This window comes from Triplophysa rosa, linkage group LG1, assembly GCF_024868665.1.
Source record: "Triplophysa rosa linkage group LG1, Trosa_1v2, whole genome shotgun sequence".
NCBI classification, from domain to species: Eukaryota; Metazoa; Chordata; class Actinopteri; order Cypriniformes; family Nemacheilidae; genus Triplophysa; species Triplophysa rosa.
The window spans coordinates 39,166,304-39,186,022 of record NC_079890.1 but is presented as its reverse complement, the minus strand read 5'-3'; the positions used below and the strand labels follow the sequence as shown (position 1 = coordinate 39,186,022).

Here is a 19,719-nt window from a genome sequence, read left to right as displayed (position 1 = left end):
CCCATGCGCATCATTGCTAGCATCCGGGGTGTCCGCCAAAACAGTCCTCCAGGTCACTGTGTCACCTCTAGCCCTAAGCAAGCTTTCTGTGTAGAAATCTGTTTAGACACAGTAAAAGACATATTAGCACACAATGACATAGCTTTCCATAAATAATATTACAAATTAGCATCAGATTCACACATACCAACCGTTTGACTAGATTCTGTGTGAACACGTTGTGTTGGAGGCACTACTGGTGGCGCTACTGGTATAGAATTTAAAGCCACACTTCATCGTCTTCGACTTAACCGCTTTATGGGTCTTGCCGATGTAGTTGGAACAGCAAACCCCGGCTGTGTAACTAATGCTATATTACCCCCAACAGGTAAAATAAAAGATAAATACAAGTTTTCGTGTTTTCAAGCAGATTTAGACAACATGTAACAGTCAATATTTCAGAAAAGAGATGTGCATGTAACATAACACATTATTACCTTGGCGATCACTGTTGGTTGTGCCATTTTGAGGTCCGGAATTCAATGCAGCATTCACTATTTGGAATAAATTATAATATTGACATTTTTAGAAAAAAAAGTGATGTAATACATAATACACTAGTACCTTGCAGATGACTGTTAGCAGTGATGCTTTGAGGTAGGTCCCCAGCATTAACCAATTGTGGTTTACACAACAACAATTGTGTAAAATGAAAAAAATATATAAAACGTAATCAACCGCTCACAAATTTACTTGCAAAACCACATAAAAACAATACTCACAAAGCTGGTCAATATGGTCAAATGAGGTCTGAGTTTCAAAAAATCCTGCATCGTACACAGATATATTTTTTAATTCCTGTTAAACATTAAGATACACAAATAAGACTATTTCACAACGAAGACATCTTAATAAACCAAAATAATAATAATAATAATAAAATATAAAAAAGACAAACTTACCAATCAAATTTGAAGCCATAGTTTTAAAAAGAGAGCAGAGTCTTCGTAGAGCAGATGTTACAATGTGTAGTCCGAAATGAGATCGCAGACCTTTGACTGAAGGAGGCAGGGCTCACCGACCCAGAGGCGTGGCTTGGATATTTGCATGAACAAACAAGAACCTCCCCAATTTAAACTATCCCAACACCAATAATATGAAAACTATACCAAAACATTATCAAATATAGCTGTTTACCAGCCACACTAAATAACAAATAATAGAAAATAACAAAAAGTCTAAAGAATTATAAAGTAAAGACATGTATTTATTTATTTTTTTCGTAAAAAACAAAAAAAATCTGTCAAAATGTACTTACTGTAGGTAATCCTATTGTAAAAAGTATACAGTGTTTTGTGTATACCACCTGAATATAATCATACAATAATGAGTGATTTTACTCACCACTATAAATAGAAGAAGGTATACATTTCATGAGCTTAAATAACTAGAGTATAAAAACTAAATAGTATAAGTTCTGCACAAGAAAAGCAGGCTGGAGTCAGCAAGTCTGTAGGATTAATCAGACAGGATGGAATCCTATAACTTTTGTTAATTGTTTAACTTGTTGGTTTAACTCTTGAACACTAAACAGCGCCTTGTTTAGTCTAACAAAAACTCACATTTGGACCGATTCTTCCATGACCAGAAAGAACATGTCGGGGCATGTCAAATGACTGTTTATGACAAATTGATATAATACAGACCAATGTCTCAAACACTTTCATCATCACTACAGAGTCAAAACCCGAAACCAGGTAACTCTTAAAAGGATAAGCATTTAATTGACCTCTATAATTGTAAAAAGCCATCACAGCATACAGACTTCACACTGAGTTGGGAGACAGACAGGCCGGCTGGCAAACCGGTAGGATGGAACCATCTTCTGCCAGGTGGTGTGTGGGGATAGATAGGCAGTTCATAAAGACAGAAAACCAGAAGAAAACTAACCTTTGATGACCAAGTCATAAAAACACACACATATAAACTTTGTTTGGGATAACTTGATAAGAAGACAGACCCTACCCAGACCCAGACAGGCAGTTGTGGCCTAATGGTTAGAGAGTCGGACTCATGACCAGAAGGTTGCCGGTTCGATTCCCAGGGCCGGCGGGTAACAACTGAGGTGCACTTGAGCAAGGCACCTTACCCCTACTTGCTCCCCGGGCGCTGTAGTGATAGCTGCCCACTGCTCCGGGGGTACGTGTGTTCACTACTCTCTGGATGGGTTAAATGCAGAGGTCACATTTCGTTGCCTTGTACTTGTACATGTGCAATGACAATAAATTAAATCTAAATCTAAAAAAAAAAAAAAATCTAGATTTCATGCTATGTTGGAAGATAGGACCCCCACTGCCAGGCAGGTGGGGTGGAACCAAGTTTTTGCCATGTGGTGTGTGGGGTTAGGTCTGGAGATCGTAAAAACAGAAACCAGAAGAAAACCAACCTTTGATGACCAAGTCATAAAAACACATAAAGCTAAACTTCGTTTGGGACACGCATAAACATTTTACTTTATCTCACCCTAATTTACAAATCAGACAGGGTGAAAGCATCGACTTGGTTTGGGGGTGGAGGGGGTGTGTGGGTAGGAAAGAACAGAGGATCTCCCAACATAGTTGTAACTACATTTTCATTTTAACAACTGACTGCATTAAGTTGGTGGACAACCACTTTTAGGGCATAAATTATCCTTCTGTGAGTTGCTGCTAACATATGTATGTCTAATAAACTGTTCTAAATGAATATGGAGGCTGTTGATTCATACGATTGAATATAAGGTTACAGTTTATGAATGATCAATGTGTCCACCAACTTTATACGTGTGGCCCATTCTTATAAACTGCAGGGGGACTTTTCCCCGTTTTTCACCAAGTCATACAGGAAGTGACCATGTGCAGCTTAAGAGGATCAATTCAATTTTACTGTTCATTCATTCTGTGCGTGTGCATGGAAAAAACACCTGTGTATTTAAAGTGTTTTTTATCATTGTAAAATATATTTAATTTGAATATTTCCAGATTTGTGTCAGTTTATTTAATGAGATGAACACCATTACCTGCCAATTCTTAAATTAACCAAACATTATTTATACAGATCCCAGATCAGACACGGAAAACACTTCTCATAATACACAAAAAGAACATGATAAACATGTAGTGGTGGATTTCTGAAGAAATAACACAATAAGCAATCAGCATGCAAAATTAACAAGGCAAAAATCTAAAAATGGTTTTAACAATGGCACTGATTTTAAGTTGTTTTCCATTAAGACAGCTCAAACATGCATTTTTGTCTGGGACTTGGCTTAAGCCTTTTCCGTGACACCGTTCCTCAGTGTAAATTTAGTGCTGCGTACAATCGATCGTAAGTGTCCTACGAAGTAAACTTCAACAGCCCTTTAGGTGAGATTTAGACAACTTGGTTTAGTTCAACAATCACTGCAAATAGCACAGGTACATCTAGGAGACGTCTATGTGATGAAGAGGTCTGTAAGATGTTTATAATGTAAAATGTATGTAAAACTGCTCTTTCTAAGATGTTTTCCAGATCTCCAGATCTTTAGCAGACATCTTACAGATGTACATGTGCTATCTGGGTCGCAGGATAGGGAGCAGTGAACACTGCATGAGGACCAATGATGTTGCACCAATGATGACCTTTGGATTCTTCACAGTAATGATTGTAAGGTGAAGCCGCAGTATCAATGTTGTTATATTACCCTCCCAGTCTGGGGTGTTGGGGAGGATACAACAAAGAAATAGTTGGAGATCTTCACTCCTGTCCCAGCCAGAAACCACAACAGCCGTTTTCAAAGTCAAAAGAAAAGGTTTATTGTAACAGAAAAAAAGGGAAGCAATAACTCCAAGAGGGGATAAAGCCAAAATAACAAACAAAACAATAACTAGCTACCGGGAGGAGCAAAAGATTTACCCTTCTCTCACTCCCTAGCTAAAACTTCAAACGGAAGAAAATAGCATTACAGTTCAAGTGGCATAATGCTCTCTACAATAAAACAGTGTGCCAGAAGTAAAGCAAATAACATATATACATTAGTACAACAGCTTTAAAAAGGTACAACAACATAAGCAAGTACTTTAGGTTAGGGTGCAGAACTTTTAATAGGCACAACAACAAAAGTTACTCAAGTGTTTTCCCACATACAACCAACTAGCCAAACAAAACAACCTCTCAGCGGGCTGGTGCAGGAGAAAATAGTCTCTCCTAGCTGACGTTCCAGCTCAACTTTATTCAGAAGATCTGAACTTGTGCACCAACCAAGGGTGTGTTTCCCAAAAGCCTCTGTTAGCACTGCATAGTTCAACTATCCAAGAGTTACTTGAAACCATTGTTCCAGCGATCAATCGCAAACAGGATCGCAAAGTTGTGTAGTTGCAACGTAGAGTCATGGTTAGAAGCATATTTCCTTATTATATACATACATTGTGCTCTTGATTTTAAGTCTTTTAGTTTATCAAATTCAAAATTATAATATTGTTTACAGTTAAAATGAAACTGAATTAAACAGGCTATCCACACACTCTTTTAGATTACACAAATATTTGAGTAAAATGTAAATCTTAAACGTATAGGATAAAATTGATAATGTTAACAATAGTGATAATATTTGAAACAATAACTGTAAAACAATATTCAGTATATCCCAGGCAGTTCTTTTAACACAAGAACCTGCAAAAAAATACAACGATTCTTTTATCACAACAGAAGCCGAACCACCCAGATATCAGTGTATTTACATTCAAATCAATCACAGTAAAACCCCTTCAATAAAACACACATGATCTCTCTTTAACCAGGAACTGTCATCTCTAAAACCAACCTGCTACATTTGGAATGATTTGTTTGTCATATTACAAAAAGAAAGAAATGTGTTGTCCGCACACTGATATAATATGCTTCAAAGTTTATTTAAATAGCGCAACGTTTCAACCGTCAGGTCTTCATCAGGCACAATAGCATTGTGGCTTACAAATCACCTTTAAATAGGATCAGGTGTTAGCCGTAATAAGGCACAAAAAACACATTACAGCAAGAAATTACATAAATCTCAATATAAATGACACCCAATGTACACATCAAAAACGCACCAAACAACATTAAAGATCATCAGAAAACATCATAATCCCCATTATAAAAAAGGCTTAATATGTAAATCCAATGACATTCTCTATACTTTTCTCTCATAATCACCACCTCTTAGTGGTTTTGTGACTTTCTCAATACCGATGTATTGTAAAGCACTGATATTGTGACCGGCTGATTTAAAATGAGACGCTACCGGACTTCGCTTATCACCAGTTCTAATATTGCTACGGTGTTCACAAATACGGGTACGTAACGGCCTAGAGGTTTTTCCTGCAAGCCCACAGGGACAACGAATAAGATAAATAACATGCGTAGAGGAACAGGTAATAGTACCACGTATTAAAATGTTATGGCCAGTACGCGGGTGACTGAAAGATTTACACTTATATGTGAAAGTGCATTGAGCGCAATTGCCACATTTATAGTTTCCTGAGGGAAGAGTAGGGATGCCCTGTACCTTATTTGAAGGGAAAACTGGGGTTTGTTTGCTCTAAAAAAATGTCTTACTCAAAGAATGGGGGATGTAAAGCCTAGCACTGAATGCTTATTGGATCTAGCTGATATTGTCCTGACTAATAACTATTTTCGTTTTCAAGATGATTTTTTTCTGCAAGTAAAAGGAACAGCTATGGGTAGCAAAATGGCACCTAATTATGCTTGTTTGTATATGGGAGTCTTTGAAAATGAGTTTGTATTAAATGAGACAAATCCCTTTTTTCCTAAGATATTGTTTTGTAGAAGGTATATTGATGACATTTTATGATAACTAAGGCTACTCCTACAGAGTTAATTTCTTTTTTGGACTTTATTCATTCGCGGACTGAACATGTCAGCTTCAGTATGGAATGTGACACTACCAGCATTAGTTTCCCAGCAAACACAGAACGTTCCCCTAACGTTAGTTTTTGGTTCCCTTTTGGTTATTTTTGGGAACCAAAAAATAACGTTCTAAGAACGTTGCAGTCTGACTCCGCTTTTTGCATTGTAAAGTATTTTGTCGTGTTCTTAACAAACTTTGGCACATCGTACGCACTGATCCCAAGTTATCTCGGATATTTTCCAGTGGTCCAAAATTGGTTTTCAAACGTCAAAATAATCTTCGTGATGTGTTGGTAAAATCAGATTTCCCTTAAGGTACAGGGCATTCCTACACTGTAATCCCGAACAGTACAATCTACCAGAGGTGGGACCAAGTCATTGTATTGCAAGTCACAAGTAAGTCTCAAGTCTTTGCCCTCAAGTCCCGAGTCAAGTCTCAAGTCAAGTCCCAAGTCCTACAGTTTGAGTTTCAAGTCCTTTCGAGTCCCTTTAAAGGGAACCCGGTGTATAGAGAGATGTATGGCTTAATGCGTTGTAATAGCCTTACACTACTAGCATTTGTCGTTAGAAACACATCAAATATTTTCAGTTCTTAAAAAAAACCTAAATGTAATACTCATTTTAACCTAAGGAGGCCGCCATGTTCTTTTTCGATGACGTAAACTGGTTGCAAGCACAGCTAGGCAGCCAAACTAAACACCGACACACTAATCAGTTCTTCAGTAAATATAAGGTTCTGTAGGATAATATATATATATTATATATATGTGTGTAACAATGTTCACAGCAAGGAAGAAGGAGGGAACCGGCGAACGTTGAACAACAAAACTTTAATAAAATCAACAAACAACAAAACGAAAGTAAAATGCCGGCAGCTCCCTCACGGTCGACTGCCGGTCACACATAATAAAACATAACGTAAAGTCCAGGCCTGGTTCTGTCTCGTCCTTTACTGCTGTCGCTCCTCCTTTTATATAATGCTAAAAGAAGAAAGAAAATACAGACGCTATTTGATGTATTTTCCTACATTTTAATATTGTTTGTCAGAAACAACACAAACATGCATATTAATAACCAAAATCATTTCGAGTTTATCATATACACGATGTTTTAGCCATTATACAATGCATTTTATCCAGATTTTGACTTTTTGATATTGATTTATCAACACAAGTAGCTTAACGTTATTGTCTCCCTCGGTCATTAGCTGACGGGGGCTAATATTCACGTGTGCTCTAATACAGAATAAATAACCAAACCGCAAGCATTATTATTGTGTTTATCAGTATATTCTCATAATGTATAAAGTATACGATTATGGTGGATGCTGATGTCTTAAATAGTCTTAAATGTCTCAAAGGCGGTAGTTTAAAGCTATGATTTAACGCACGCTCACCTTGAACAGACGTCTAATACTGAACGCGTTCTTTTATGGCTGGCAGGCTGGCTTGTGTCAAGAGGACATACCGCCACCTACTGTCCCTGTGTGTTTGTATATCTGATCTTATGTTTTACGTGTCATATTTTACTGTTATATATGGAAAACGTGTGTGCTTCGCTGTTGCGAAAGAGAACAGGATTAGGTCGCAACCATTTGACATCACGGATTCTGACGCAAAAAAATGGCGGCCTCCTAGTAAAAATATTTTTTCAAAGTTTATGAATACTGTGACAGTTACACTGTTTTTTTATTTCACAATTATAAAGTCAATGCCATTGTTCATATATTAAGCCATACATCGCTCTATACCCAGGGATCATTTTAACGTGTTTGCAATGTAACGTTAACAGTGAGTTTACAGTCTCATTGATTTAACTATGCAGCTAGCAAAGTTACTTAGCCGATAAGCTAACGTTAGCGTCATTCAAAACGTACCGTTCTTTGTGCAACTTCAAATGTCGAACGAAGTTAGAAGTTGTTGCGTCTCCATCTGTAATCTTCGACCCGCATGTTTTGCATATTGCAATTCGTTTTTTGTTGACCACCTCGTAGTTTTTATACCCGAACGAAACTATCTTTGTTATCATTTTTGCCAACTGGCGCGTTGTTTGAAAGTTCTTCTTCATTGGTTGTCCTGCAATTTGATTGGATGGATGCTGTCGGATCAAAACAACGTGGATCTAAATTGATTGGATGTTGTGCCGACAGCACACACACACACAGATGCACATAAACATAGAGAGAGATAGAGCGGTCCACGTCAACATACTTTTTAATCTTTGGGTTTTGGGGAAAGTAGCAAGTCTTTTCAAGTCAAAAGGCTCAAGTCCAAGTGAAGTCACGAGTTACTGATGTTAAAGTCCAAGTCGAGTTGCAAGTCTCTTTACATTTTGTCAAGTCGAGTCAAAAGTCATCAAATTCATGACTCGAGTCTGACTCGAGTCCAAGTCATGTGACTCGAGTCCACACCTCTGCAATCTACTCATTAAAAATGAGTTAACTGTACTCAAAACTGAAATAGTCCTGTTTACTTAAAACTTTAAAGTGTCCCAGATAGCAAGCAACCATTGAATACATTTTTTAAAAAAGGTTCAAATTTAACCAGACTACCATTATGGTGATCAGTGTTTGCTTTAGTTGGGCTCTTGACTCTTGTGTTTCACTACTAGAACATTTGCTTAGGTTCTCTTTAGCCCCTGAAACAGTGTGTTAAACCCGTTTGTTTGGGGTAAAAAGCAAAGAATCCGGTAACTGATTTCAATTGGTGCTCATTATGAATCACTGATAAAGAGTGTGTGGTTTTATTACTTTGTAAACTGATTTATATTACAGATTAGTGTTATGACTGTCATATCCTCAGAGACAAATTTAATATGCTTACAAACCTTTTAACTAATAAATAAATTAGACATGAATAATCAGTGTATGAATCTCAACAATGGTGACAATCAACAAACTAAAACTTCATGCTGCAATGCATGCTGGGTAACATCATAGTACAAAACTCATTCATGATTCCCAGCATGCATTGCAGTTGATCTGTTTATCTGAATTAGTTTGATGATTGTCACCATTGTTGAGGTTTGTATAGTGTTGATGTCTAAGTGTGTCAGTAAAACGTTCTTTATTTTGACACAATCCTTGTGCACTTATGAACTGAAACATTCTCATCAGTAAGAAAAGGATCAAACTCAGTCTTATTTACAACAGCTTTTGTACTTTATTAATAATTGACACCTATTATGAAATCTGCTCCAAACAGACTTCTAAAGATCTCTTTTTAGTCAATGTGCAAGTGTTATTTCTGAAACACACACAAGCACTGACAGAGAAGTTAACTTAACAGAAGGCAAGAGTCAAGAGCCCAACTAAAGCAAACACTGATCACCATAATGGTAGTTTACTCACTTTCTAATATTGTTTTAGTAAAGTGAACACTATTATAATAAGTTAACTTAAGTAATGATTTTGTAGTTTTGAAATAATTATATTTGATCGATAAGTTCAGACAACAATTATTATTGAGTTCAACTAACTTAAAATTACACTTCTTTACTTAAAAATATTGATTTAATCGGTTTCCTCATATATTTTAAGTAAAGTTCGATAGAGCAGTTGATGTTACTAATTATTTTAAGTTCAGTCTACTCAGAATTTAGTGCAATGCCCTTTTATATGTTGGATGAGCTGAACATTTTAAGTTCTCTTTACTCAAATATCAAATACACATTACTTAACTTTTTTAAGGTAATCGGTTACCTCAAAATGTTTAAGTACACTCAACTTGTCCGGGTTTACAGTGTACTCTTCCCTCAGGAAACTATAAATGTGGCAATTGCGCTCAATGCACTTTCACATATAAGTGTAAATCTTTCAGTCACCCGCGTACTGGCCATAACATTTTAATACGTGGTACTATTACCTGTTCCTCTACGCATGTTATTTATCTTATTCGTTGTCCCTGTGGGCTTGCAGGAAAAACCTCTAGGCCGTTACGTACCCGTATTTGTGAACACCGTAGCAATATTAGAACTGGTGATAAGCGAAGTCCGGTAGCGTCTCATTTTAAATCAGCCGGTCACAATATCAGTGCTTTACAATACATCGGTATTGAGAAAGTCACAAAACCACTAAGAGGTGGTGATTATGAGAGAAAAGTATAGAGAATGTCATTGGATTTACATATTAAGCCTTTTTTATAATGGGGATTATGATGTTTTCTGATGATCTTTAATGTTGTTTGGTGCGTATTTGATGTGTACATTGGGTGTCATTTATATTGAGATTTATGTAATTTCTTGCTGTAATGTGTTTTTTGTGCCTAATTACGGCTAACACCTGATCCTATTTAAAGGTGATTTGTAAGCCACAATGCTATTGTGCCTGATGCGCTATTTAAATAAACTTTGAAGCATATTATATCAGTGTGCGGACAACACATTTCTTTCTTTTTGTGATTTAACCTTTTTTTTTGTACGGCACCTGAGCCCAATCTGGGTTGCTTGGATGTGCAGACCCCTTTGTATTTATTGTTCGTCATATGAAACAGGATTTGATTTGTTTGTTTTTGTTTTTCTCTCTATAGATTTGTTTTCTGTATACTGTATTTCAAAAAAATTAAAGAACCTTCTAAAGAGACTGTACCTGCCTCCGTCGTCCTTCAGTTTCTCTTTCTCAGGTAGTTGTGTCCAGGACAGATTAAAATCAGAGATATTCAATGCCAGAGCAGACTGCAGCTAAAATTCATCAAAGATTTCAATCCACACATGAAACATACTGTCATTTCTCATTCTCTCATCATCACTCATCTCATATATTTACACACATCAAACACTCTCATATGTCACTTCTCTCTTAAATCATCACTTTTACTTTTGTATTTTAAGACTCTTTTTCTCACCTGATGGAGGATTTTGTCGCTCTCAGCAGCTACATCACCACTGGAGGAGAACTTCAGTCTTAGAAAAGTTTTTTTTCTATGACCTGAAACACAGAAAACACAAATGCAACAATCACAAAAGTTAAGTCAGTCCAACAAACACTTGAGAGTCTGAACCAAAATCAAACCAGAAGAAACGTATTATTGAAAAATTTGATACACAATACTAGAACAATCCTTCATGTGACCTCTTGAATACATCTATGGTGCAACGAAGACGATGCTGATAGTTTAAAGCTTGAAATATGAAGATTATTATTTAACATAACTATTGTGTTAAATTAAATAAAGGACGTTATATACAGCTGGGAGGGCAAGAAGTTAATTTACAAAGTTCTTTTTCTTTTTCCGACTAATTATTATTTTTTAATCGGGTCAGTTATGTTTGACTCCGATTTAAACTCAGGTTTGTACATAAACACACAGCATTGAACTGCAACAACACTGATATCATTTAATTTAACTTAAATATTAAACTTAAAACAGGGATTGTAAAGTACCACACAAATCTATTCTCATTGGCTTTAATCATACATTTAAAAATATACGATAACGTTTATTTGGCAAATGCTTTTATCCAGTGCATTCAAGCGAAGCACTTTATTCACCATGTGTGTTCCCTGGGAATTTGAACCCACAACATTTTACACAGCCAATGCAATACTCCACCACCGAGATATTGAACAAGAATACAAACTGGATATTGTAATGTATTCAAATAAATAGGTAGTTATAGAAAATCAAATTTAGGCCCTACAGAATTATGGTTTTAAGAATTACGTTTTCCATAGACCTCCACTTCACACAGAGTGAGAACAGATGTACGTCCAGACATGACCACATTCACATAACGTCCATCCATTCCATTACATGAGTAACTGACAGTATGACGAGCCAGAAGACCAGAAACAACAGCACATCTAGAGAGAGAGAATCAATGAATCTCTATAGAGGTGTTTAATCAATCAATCAATGAAAAGTGTTGAAGTGATTTCATGAATAACTTTACATGGGATTGTTGTTTCCATTGTTGTCCAGTGAGTTTCCAATACGAATCTCTGCTCCGTTGGTTTGTTCCAAATATCCGTCTGATCTAGTAGTGATGATGACTGTACTGATGTCATAATTATTCAAGAGGTCCATCCTCCACCATGGGTCACTTTCAGATGATGTGCAGGAGCAGTATGTTGGTGGAAATGAGCCATATCTTATACCATCTACTGCACCCTGAGCTCCACGGTTGGAATATGTGGATGACTGTGTAGCCGTTCCATTAAATGCTAAATTGTCTAAAAGAACATGTATTGAAAACATTAAGTCAGTCATTCTGGAGATATTTAAAAACACATTTATGATACTCTACTAAAACCTATACCGGGTATTGCCCCCTATTCTGAAGTGTGACCAACTTTTCAACTTCATGTTCTGTTTTGAATCTGACAGACCCTTGTCACAGCTTGAAAAATAAAAACTTAAATATATGTCCAATATTTCATGATAAGTTGAATGTGAACTGAAGTATAAACAAGATGTTACACAAAGACAGTTTTGATGAATAAATTATAAATTATTTTTAAACGTTTTGTACAGTAAATCAAATTCCCCAGAGCGGTCCAGAATGCCATTACCTGCGTCATAGACCTCCACCTCACACAGAGAGAGATAAGATGCACGTCCTGTCATGACCACGTTCACGTAACGTCCCTCCATGCCATGACATGAGTAAGTGAGGGTTTGACTAGTTAGAAAACCAGAAGTCACAGCACATCTAGAGAGAGAAAATCAATGAATCTTTATCGTGGTGTTTAAATCAATCAGTGTCTAAGGCAGATGTGTAAAGAGTACCTGAAAACCATACTTAAGTAAAAGTACAGATACCTTGCAGTGAAAATGACTCCATTACAAGTTACAAATCTTGAATTCCAAAATGACTTGAGTAAAAGTCTTTGAGTATCTGATTTTAACAGTACTTGAGTATTTTACTCGTACTGAATGTAGGCTCAAAGAAGCACTAGTCCTCAACACTTAAGAGACACGTCAGTGAAAAACAAGAGACAGGATTCGTGAGGAGAGCAATCGTATCAAACTGAACACCTCAAAATTGCAACAAATCAAGATCGACACCATAGCCTATTACAAACACCCAAGTCTCAGTTAAGCTCAAGTGCTCATAAGGAAACCAATATCCTTCAAAAGGGTCTCTTGAGTAAAACGGATAAACAAAATAAAGTTAAGTAAAAAATTACAAACTGGACATGCTGGTTTTGGCCTTATCGCCGGCTGCCATCATGTCCTCTCCCCACATAAAACACCAGCGATGTCAACTACCTGGTAATGCACCCGCATTCACGTAAAGAAGCCATGTTGACAAGTTTCAGTAAGTAAGGGCAAAGATATAGTACCTTCAATGCCCTGTAAATGGCAATATTAATTCTTCTGTAGCAGAAATAAACTGCTGCAGAACAAGTTAGGTGCCATGCAAAATGTAATGTGTAATTGTAATAGTCATTACACATGTAGTGTAGTAAAGAGTACATAAACTCATTTAAAAATGTTGTCAAGTAGAGAGGAAAAGTTGTTAATATCTTTAATACTCAGTACAACTACAAAGTAGCCAAAAACATACTTGAGTAAAGTAACCAAGTACATTTACTCCAATACTTTCACAACAGGAAGGGTTTCAAGAGGCTTTCGCACGGCAGAAGCATTTTCGTAGCTCCTGTAACTACTGGAGGAGGTACCTGCTATTTGGCATGATCTTTAGGAATGATTTTAGTCAAGAAATGTCTTTCAGGTGGACTAAATTAGCTCGATCTTTCGAGTAGGGTCTAACCCAGAACAATAGGAACTAGGGAGGCAAGAGTATGTTGACTGGCTGAACACGTGCCACAGCTTTCATTTTCACTTTACCTGACGTGCTGTATGTGTTCAGCCTCAATGATATGTAGTACTTAGGGTTGGGCGATGTCTATCAAATTGGCATCGGACAATGTCTACAGTGAAACATTGCGATGGACGATGACATCAGTTATAAAGTCAGATGCGTCTCCTTTACACACAGCGAGCTGTGCAGTCAGACACATATTTATACAGCGCAAGCAACAGGCATGTCTTTATACAGTCACAATGTTTAGCCGGCATAGTGATAATCATGATGCCGGCTAAACATTGTGACGTTTGACAGCCATCTGCGATGGAAGATGGCATCGTCTGTTGGCCCAATAGTAGCACTTTATGTTGTTGTAAAAGAAATGTCCCGATATAAATTTTGTTAGAGGAGGACAGACCTCTTGGTTCCTATGATTTATGACTTCCCGGTGCGAAAGCAGCTTGATTTCATGAATAACTTTACATGGGATTGTTGTTTCCATTGTTGTCCAGTGAGTTTCCAATACGAATCTCTGCTCCGTTGGTTTGCTCCAAATATCCGTCTGATCTAGAAGTGAGGAGTACTGTACTAATCTGATAATTTTGCAGGAGATCCAACCTCCACCATGGGCTAATTTCATAACCTGTAATGGAGCAGGATGCTTCATATGCTCCATATCTTCTACCATCGATGGCACTTTGAGCTCCCCAGGTGGAATATGTGGATGACTGTATTGCCTGTCCTTTAATTGCTATATTGTCTAGAAAAAATAGATATAAACACATCTGTGATAATCTGATAATAACTATTTGAAACCTCATGTGTTGTTTGGAGACTGATAGACCCACACTGATCTGGGCCGCAATTCCAGAAACCTTCTTAACGCTACGTCGTCCTTAAGTTATACCTTAAGCTGTACCCTACCGTTAATATGTGTTTCCCGAAACATTCTTAGTTAAGCACACCTTCTGTAAGTCATACGTTCAGAAGGTTGGTCTGGAGTGCTCTTAGCTATACCTTTTCACTGTTAAGAGTTCACCTCGCTAGTGGCCACTGTGAAAAAAAAAGCTTCTTTACATCGCAGTCTATACAAATAAAATGATCAAGTTAAATTTACCAGTATATTTACATGTTTTGATGCAAATAATTTAATTGTCATTACACTGATGGTTGTTAGCTTTTTAATGATATTATCTAAAGGTGCATCAGTTGGCAAACCAAAGAATGCTCTGCGGAGCATTTTTTTGCATTTAATCTGTGAAAACCTGGCTACAATTTATGATGCAATTATAATTATAGAAAAGTTAACCTGCCACGGCAGCAAATTCAGCAGCTTTTGGATCTTGTTGGTCTAACTTTGTCCAGACAAACTCAACGGAGCAGCAGCAAAATTCAGCTCTGTGTGTTTTTCCTGCTATAGCTGTTGATTATATGTTCCACGTTCTGCGCTTTTATTGAATAAATAATGACACTATAGCACAGTGGCGGCCGGTCAATAGGGGGCGCTGGGGCGCCGCCCCCTTAAAGTTAGCCAGAGAAGAAAGCTACTTTAATATGCCAACAATAAGTTTAATATATATATTGCAAATTAATAACGTAATAAAATAATTTAGTCGTACTATTCCACCGTTAGTCATATTATCATTTATTAAAAAATCTAAATTTTATTTTGTTCATACGTGTGTGCGGGGCACCGGACAAATGAGTGTGAATGTAGGCACGAACATTTTTGAAAAGCATGTGATTTGACGCTGAGCTCTAATTGGCTTGTTTCAAATCGTCCTTGGGGTGCAGCACTCTGCACCCCAAACCCTCCCATTTTTGTTGTAAGCGAATCAATATTGTTTTTATATTTTTGGCCTCATGTGATTGGACCGTTCTTAACGCCTCTCATTACCGCTCAGCAGATTGTCATTTGACTGACAGGTACTGATTAACGTGGAAGCAAGCGAAATTATCTCGAGATGAAAGAAAATTCGGTTTTATCTTTACAAGAATACCCGTTCCAAAGGCGTTCGGATGAAGAAAAAAAACGGATCAAGGAGCTTGGACCAGATCGACCCAACTTGCAAATTCAGCAGCAGTCAAGTGATCGCGGTCGATCTTACACTCGGTGCTTTTCCGGCACTTCTTATAGAAAACGGAGTTGGCTAGCTGGATGCGATGTAAGTCATGCCTTTTATTGTTTTCCCTGTTTGCTGTTTCAAAGTCTTGGCACCGAAATGTTGTGGACAACAACAGGGGTTTGCGATTTAAAACATCTCTCTGATAAGTGCAAGCGACATGAAAGTAGCTGCAGCCATCTGGACAACGCTATGAGGCTCCAGTTTTTTGGGAAGCTTAGCATTGCTGAACAGCTAGATGAGGGCTACAGGATTGGCATTAGAAGGCACAATGAAGAGGTCACAAAAAATCGACACATCCTGTCTAGAATTATAGACTGTGTCAAATGTTGTGGCGCATTTGAGCTGGCTTTGCGTGGCCACAATGAGAGCGAGAGCTCAGATAACCCCGGGATATTCCGTGGCTTGGTCGACTTTGTTGCTTCTCTTGATGGAGTTTTGAAAGAGCACCTCGAGAATGCCTCTGTGTTTAAGGGAACTTCGAAAACCGTGCAGAACGAGCTGTTGGACTGTATGTTGTCTGTTATGAGGGAACACATAATCCAAGAATCAATCCAGGCCGACGAGACCACTGATATTGCCACACAGTGCCAACTTGTGCTTGTGCTGCGCTACATTGATGGCAAAAGCAACGAACAGGAGAGGTTTTTTGCTTTTATTCATCTGCATTCAACTACAGCTGATTCCATCGCTACAGCACTAAAAGAGCATCTTACTGTCATCCTTCCAGAGGATCAGAAGAGTAAACTCATCTCCCAAGCGTATGATGGAGCCAGTAGGTAGGTGTTCAAAGGAAGATTCTTGATGTGTACCCAAATGCACATTACATCCACTGCTATGCGCATCAGCTCAATCTAATAATGCAAACTTCTCACATAACCAAAGTTAGAATTTTTTTTCTAACCTTGGAGGATTTGCCAGCTTTTTTTCAAGATCACCCAAGCGCACAGATGTTCTTGATAAAGTAGTTGCCCATAGACTACTAACATCAAGCAGTGTTAGATGGAACTTCCACAGCAGTGCCATCAATACAGTGTTTGAGCACAGAGAGGGCCTCATTCGCTGTTTTGAAACTATTGGAGACTCAGGTGACTTTGACCCTGTTACCACCAGAGAGGCAGGAGGCTTTGCCATGCTGCTGGAGGATCAGGATTTTAATTTTTTTCTGCAAGTTTTCCACAACATCATGCCACACGTGGACATCCTCTATGCCAAACTCCAGAAGAAGGACATAGATTCAGTCCACATTAAGGGGAGCATCCAGCAGTTCCAGCAGGACATACAGAAGATCAGGTAGCAGCTGTAGTCCTTCTTTTGAATTTGTTATCATTATTATTGTTATTAGTCATACATTTTCTTAATCCTTTGCAGAAATTCTCTCCATTCTCTGGTTAACCAAAGCAGTGAAGGTGTCGTGGACTTGAGGAGAAGAACCCAATTGCAGGCAGCGTTGGACAACAGACTTTAATAATAAAATATAAAACACAAAACAAAGGCCCACGAGGGGGTAAAACAATAATGACAAAGGATAAACAGGGACAAAGACTAACTAAATACTAGACTAACAAACAATAGACATGAACTAAACTCAACACTTACTACAATGAGACAGGGGAATCCACAACAGGAACAAAAACATGAGAAGACGGTAAGCACAACATGAAACCACGTAGCAAACACAGGACAATGAAACATGAGGGTTTAAATAGGGAAGACAAACGAGGGATAACGAGCAAGGGCAGGTGTAGAACATAAGACACAAGAGGGAGACAATACAGGAAACGAGAGGGGCGGGGCCAATAACGAGACACTGGAGAGAACGCATATTATTGTCAAAAGGACAATAATATGTTTCTCTCCACACATAACCAAAGACTTTGCCATGGCTCTGCTACAGGACCAAGAAAAACATGACTAAGGAAGCAGAGCCATGACATAATGAACAGCAGCTACGCTAATTATTCTCTTTCTGTTTCTGCCCTCGCCTCGGGATGCCCATCCCGAGGTAGGGAGAGATTCCGCCAGGCCCAGATGAACGTCATATGCCCATCCACAACTAGAGATTACGCCAGCTACATCGGAAAATCCCGTGCCATCCTCCTGCGAGAGCCTGCGGACTGACTGACCATCCAGCTCCATCCAAGGCAATTCCATCACCACCCAAGAAAAAGGCGACCATCTGGCCGGCCCAGCTCAGACAATTCCATCCCCAACCGAGAGCAAAGACGGACTACCTGTCACATAAATGCTAAATTTACAATACTTGGTATTTAATGCTAAACTTACATCACACGACAGCAGTTTGAAGTTATGGCTGCACTCAGTGACTTTGATTGGAGGTAGCTGGGTGGGTGTTGTGGGAGTGGGGGGGCTTGTTGGTTGTGGTTCGGGGCGTTTCATTTGTTGGGACTGTGTGGGTCTGGTCTGGTTGGTCTTGTTTTGTGGTCGATGTCGGACAACAGAGGAATAAAGTTAATTATGCCATTACTACTTTTCCCTGGTTGTTCCTCTGTTGTCTGTTGTTGATCGCGGAATGGGACCGGGTTGGACCTGCACGGTTTCGGCGGGTGGGGCTTCCTGGGTCGCGGCTCGTGGGCTCTCCCTGTTCTTCGTGGACGTTGCTCGGTGGCTTTGGTCGGGGTCACTGAGTGCAGCTATGACACGTCAGAGGAGATCTGGCCCTCCCGGCTGAGCCTGGTTTCTCCCGAGGTTTTTTTTTCTCCATTATTCATCATTGGAGTTTGGGTTCCTCGCCACAGCAGAGCAGTGCAGTGTTGGCTTGCTCACCGGGAGACTGGGACTCATTTATTTATTTATTCATTTATTTATTAGATATTATTTATTATAATGATCTTGCTTGGTCTATAAACACCATGCACTGTGCTGTGTTTTACCTTTCTGTGTTTTTCTTATTTGCTCCTGTAAAGCTGCTTTGGAACAATGCACATTGTGAAAAGCGCTATATAAATAAAATTGAATTGAATTGAATTCTCATGTCTTTGAGTTTATACATTTTTTGCTTAAATATTGAAGCAAAGAGTAGATCCTTTGATATTGGGCTTTATTAAACTTTATGAAACTAATCTAAATAGATTTGTTATTCTTAGGATTCCTCTAGTGGTGTGCCCTCTTTATCTGATTGATATGAAAATGGCTGATAATAAAAAAATGCTATTAGCGCCCTAAGCATCAGAAGTTCATGAAACTTGGCATGTTTGTCTAGTCCATATGTATGAAGTTTGGATAAATCAGGGATTCAAACACTGAAACTGGTCTCCGTCTCTCTATGACTTACAACTGATCATGTTGCAGTTGAAATTGACATTTTGTCATCACTACATCATTTTTGTTTTTGTCCTTCACTCTGTAGGTCTGTGACACTTTACTCCATCACACCATGGAACGGTTCTGCTTCACAAGCCACCTCGTTAGTGCCACCCTGCTGCAAGCAGACAGGTTTGAACAGTACACAGTGGCGTTTCCTGAAGATGCACTGAGTAGGACTTTGAAGGCCTATCCAGTGCTCAATGGGAGTAAGCTAGACAGAGCTTAGTCTCATCTACTGCAAGGAAGAGTTCAGAACCTGTTGTGGTGCTGTGGACCTACTTCAGCTGTTTAAGGAGAACAATCTTGAAGAAGTCTTTTCAGAGACTGTCACTCTCCTAAAGATCCTCATCACCACACCCATGACCACAGCAGAGGCTGAGAGGTGTTTCTCAACTTTGAAAAGAGTTAAGACTTTTCTGAGAAATAGCATGACCCAGGAGAGTCTAAATGCATTGGCCATGCTGTCAATGGAGAAGAGAATGGTGACTGAGATCATTGACTTTATCCAGAAGGTCATTGAGAAATTTGCAAGTCAGAAAGAAAGGAGAGCAAAATTTATTTTCAAATAGTGTTAATGGCCAATGATTAGGTAACTATAGTGTGTTGTGTTTTTTTT

At 38.4% G+C, this 19,719-nt stretch overlaps 2 protein-coding genes across 3 annotated transcripts in view; one reads left to right on the top strand and one right to left on the bottom strand.

Moving 5' to 3' along the window:
- The window catches only part of LOC130557097 (uncharacterized), a 236,932-nt gene that overhangs the window by 211,354 nt on the left and 5,859 nt on the right, over positions 1–19,719 (top strand). The gene's annotated exons all lie outside the window — the stretch shown is intronic.
- Positions 3,815–19,719, bottom strand: part of LOC130555522 (uncharacterized) — a 131,273-nt gene continuing 115,368 nt past the window's right edge. The window contains exons 8-9 of the mRNA XM_057336012.1: positions 10,490–10,581; positions 3,815–4,668 (exon numbers count right to left, since the gene is read on the bottom strand). Of these exons, the coding sequence (XP_057191995.1) occupies positions 4,656–4,668; positions 10,490–10,581 (105 nt within the window). The 3' untranslated portion in view covers positions 3,815–4,655. The remainder of the gene's footprint in view (positions 4,669–10,489; positions 10,582–19,719) is intronic.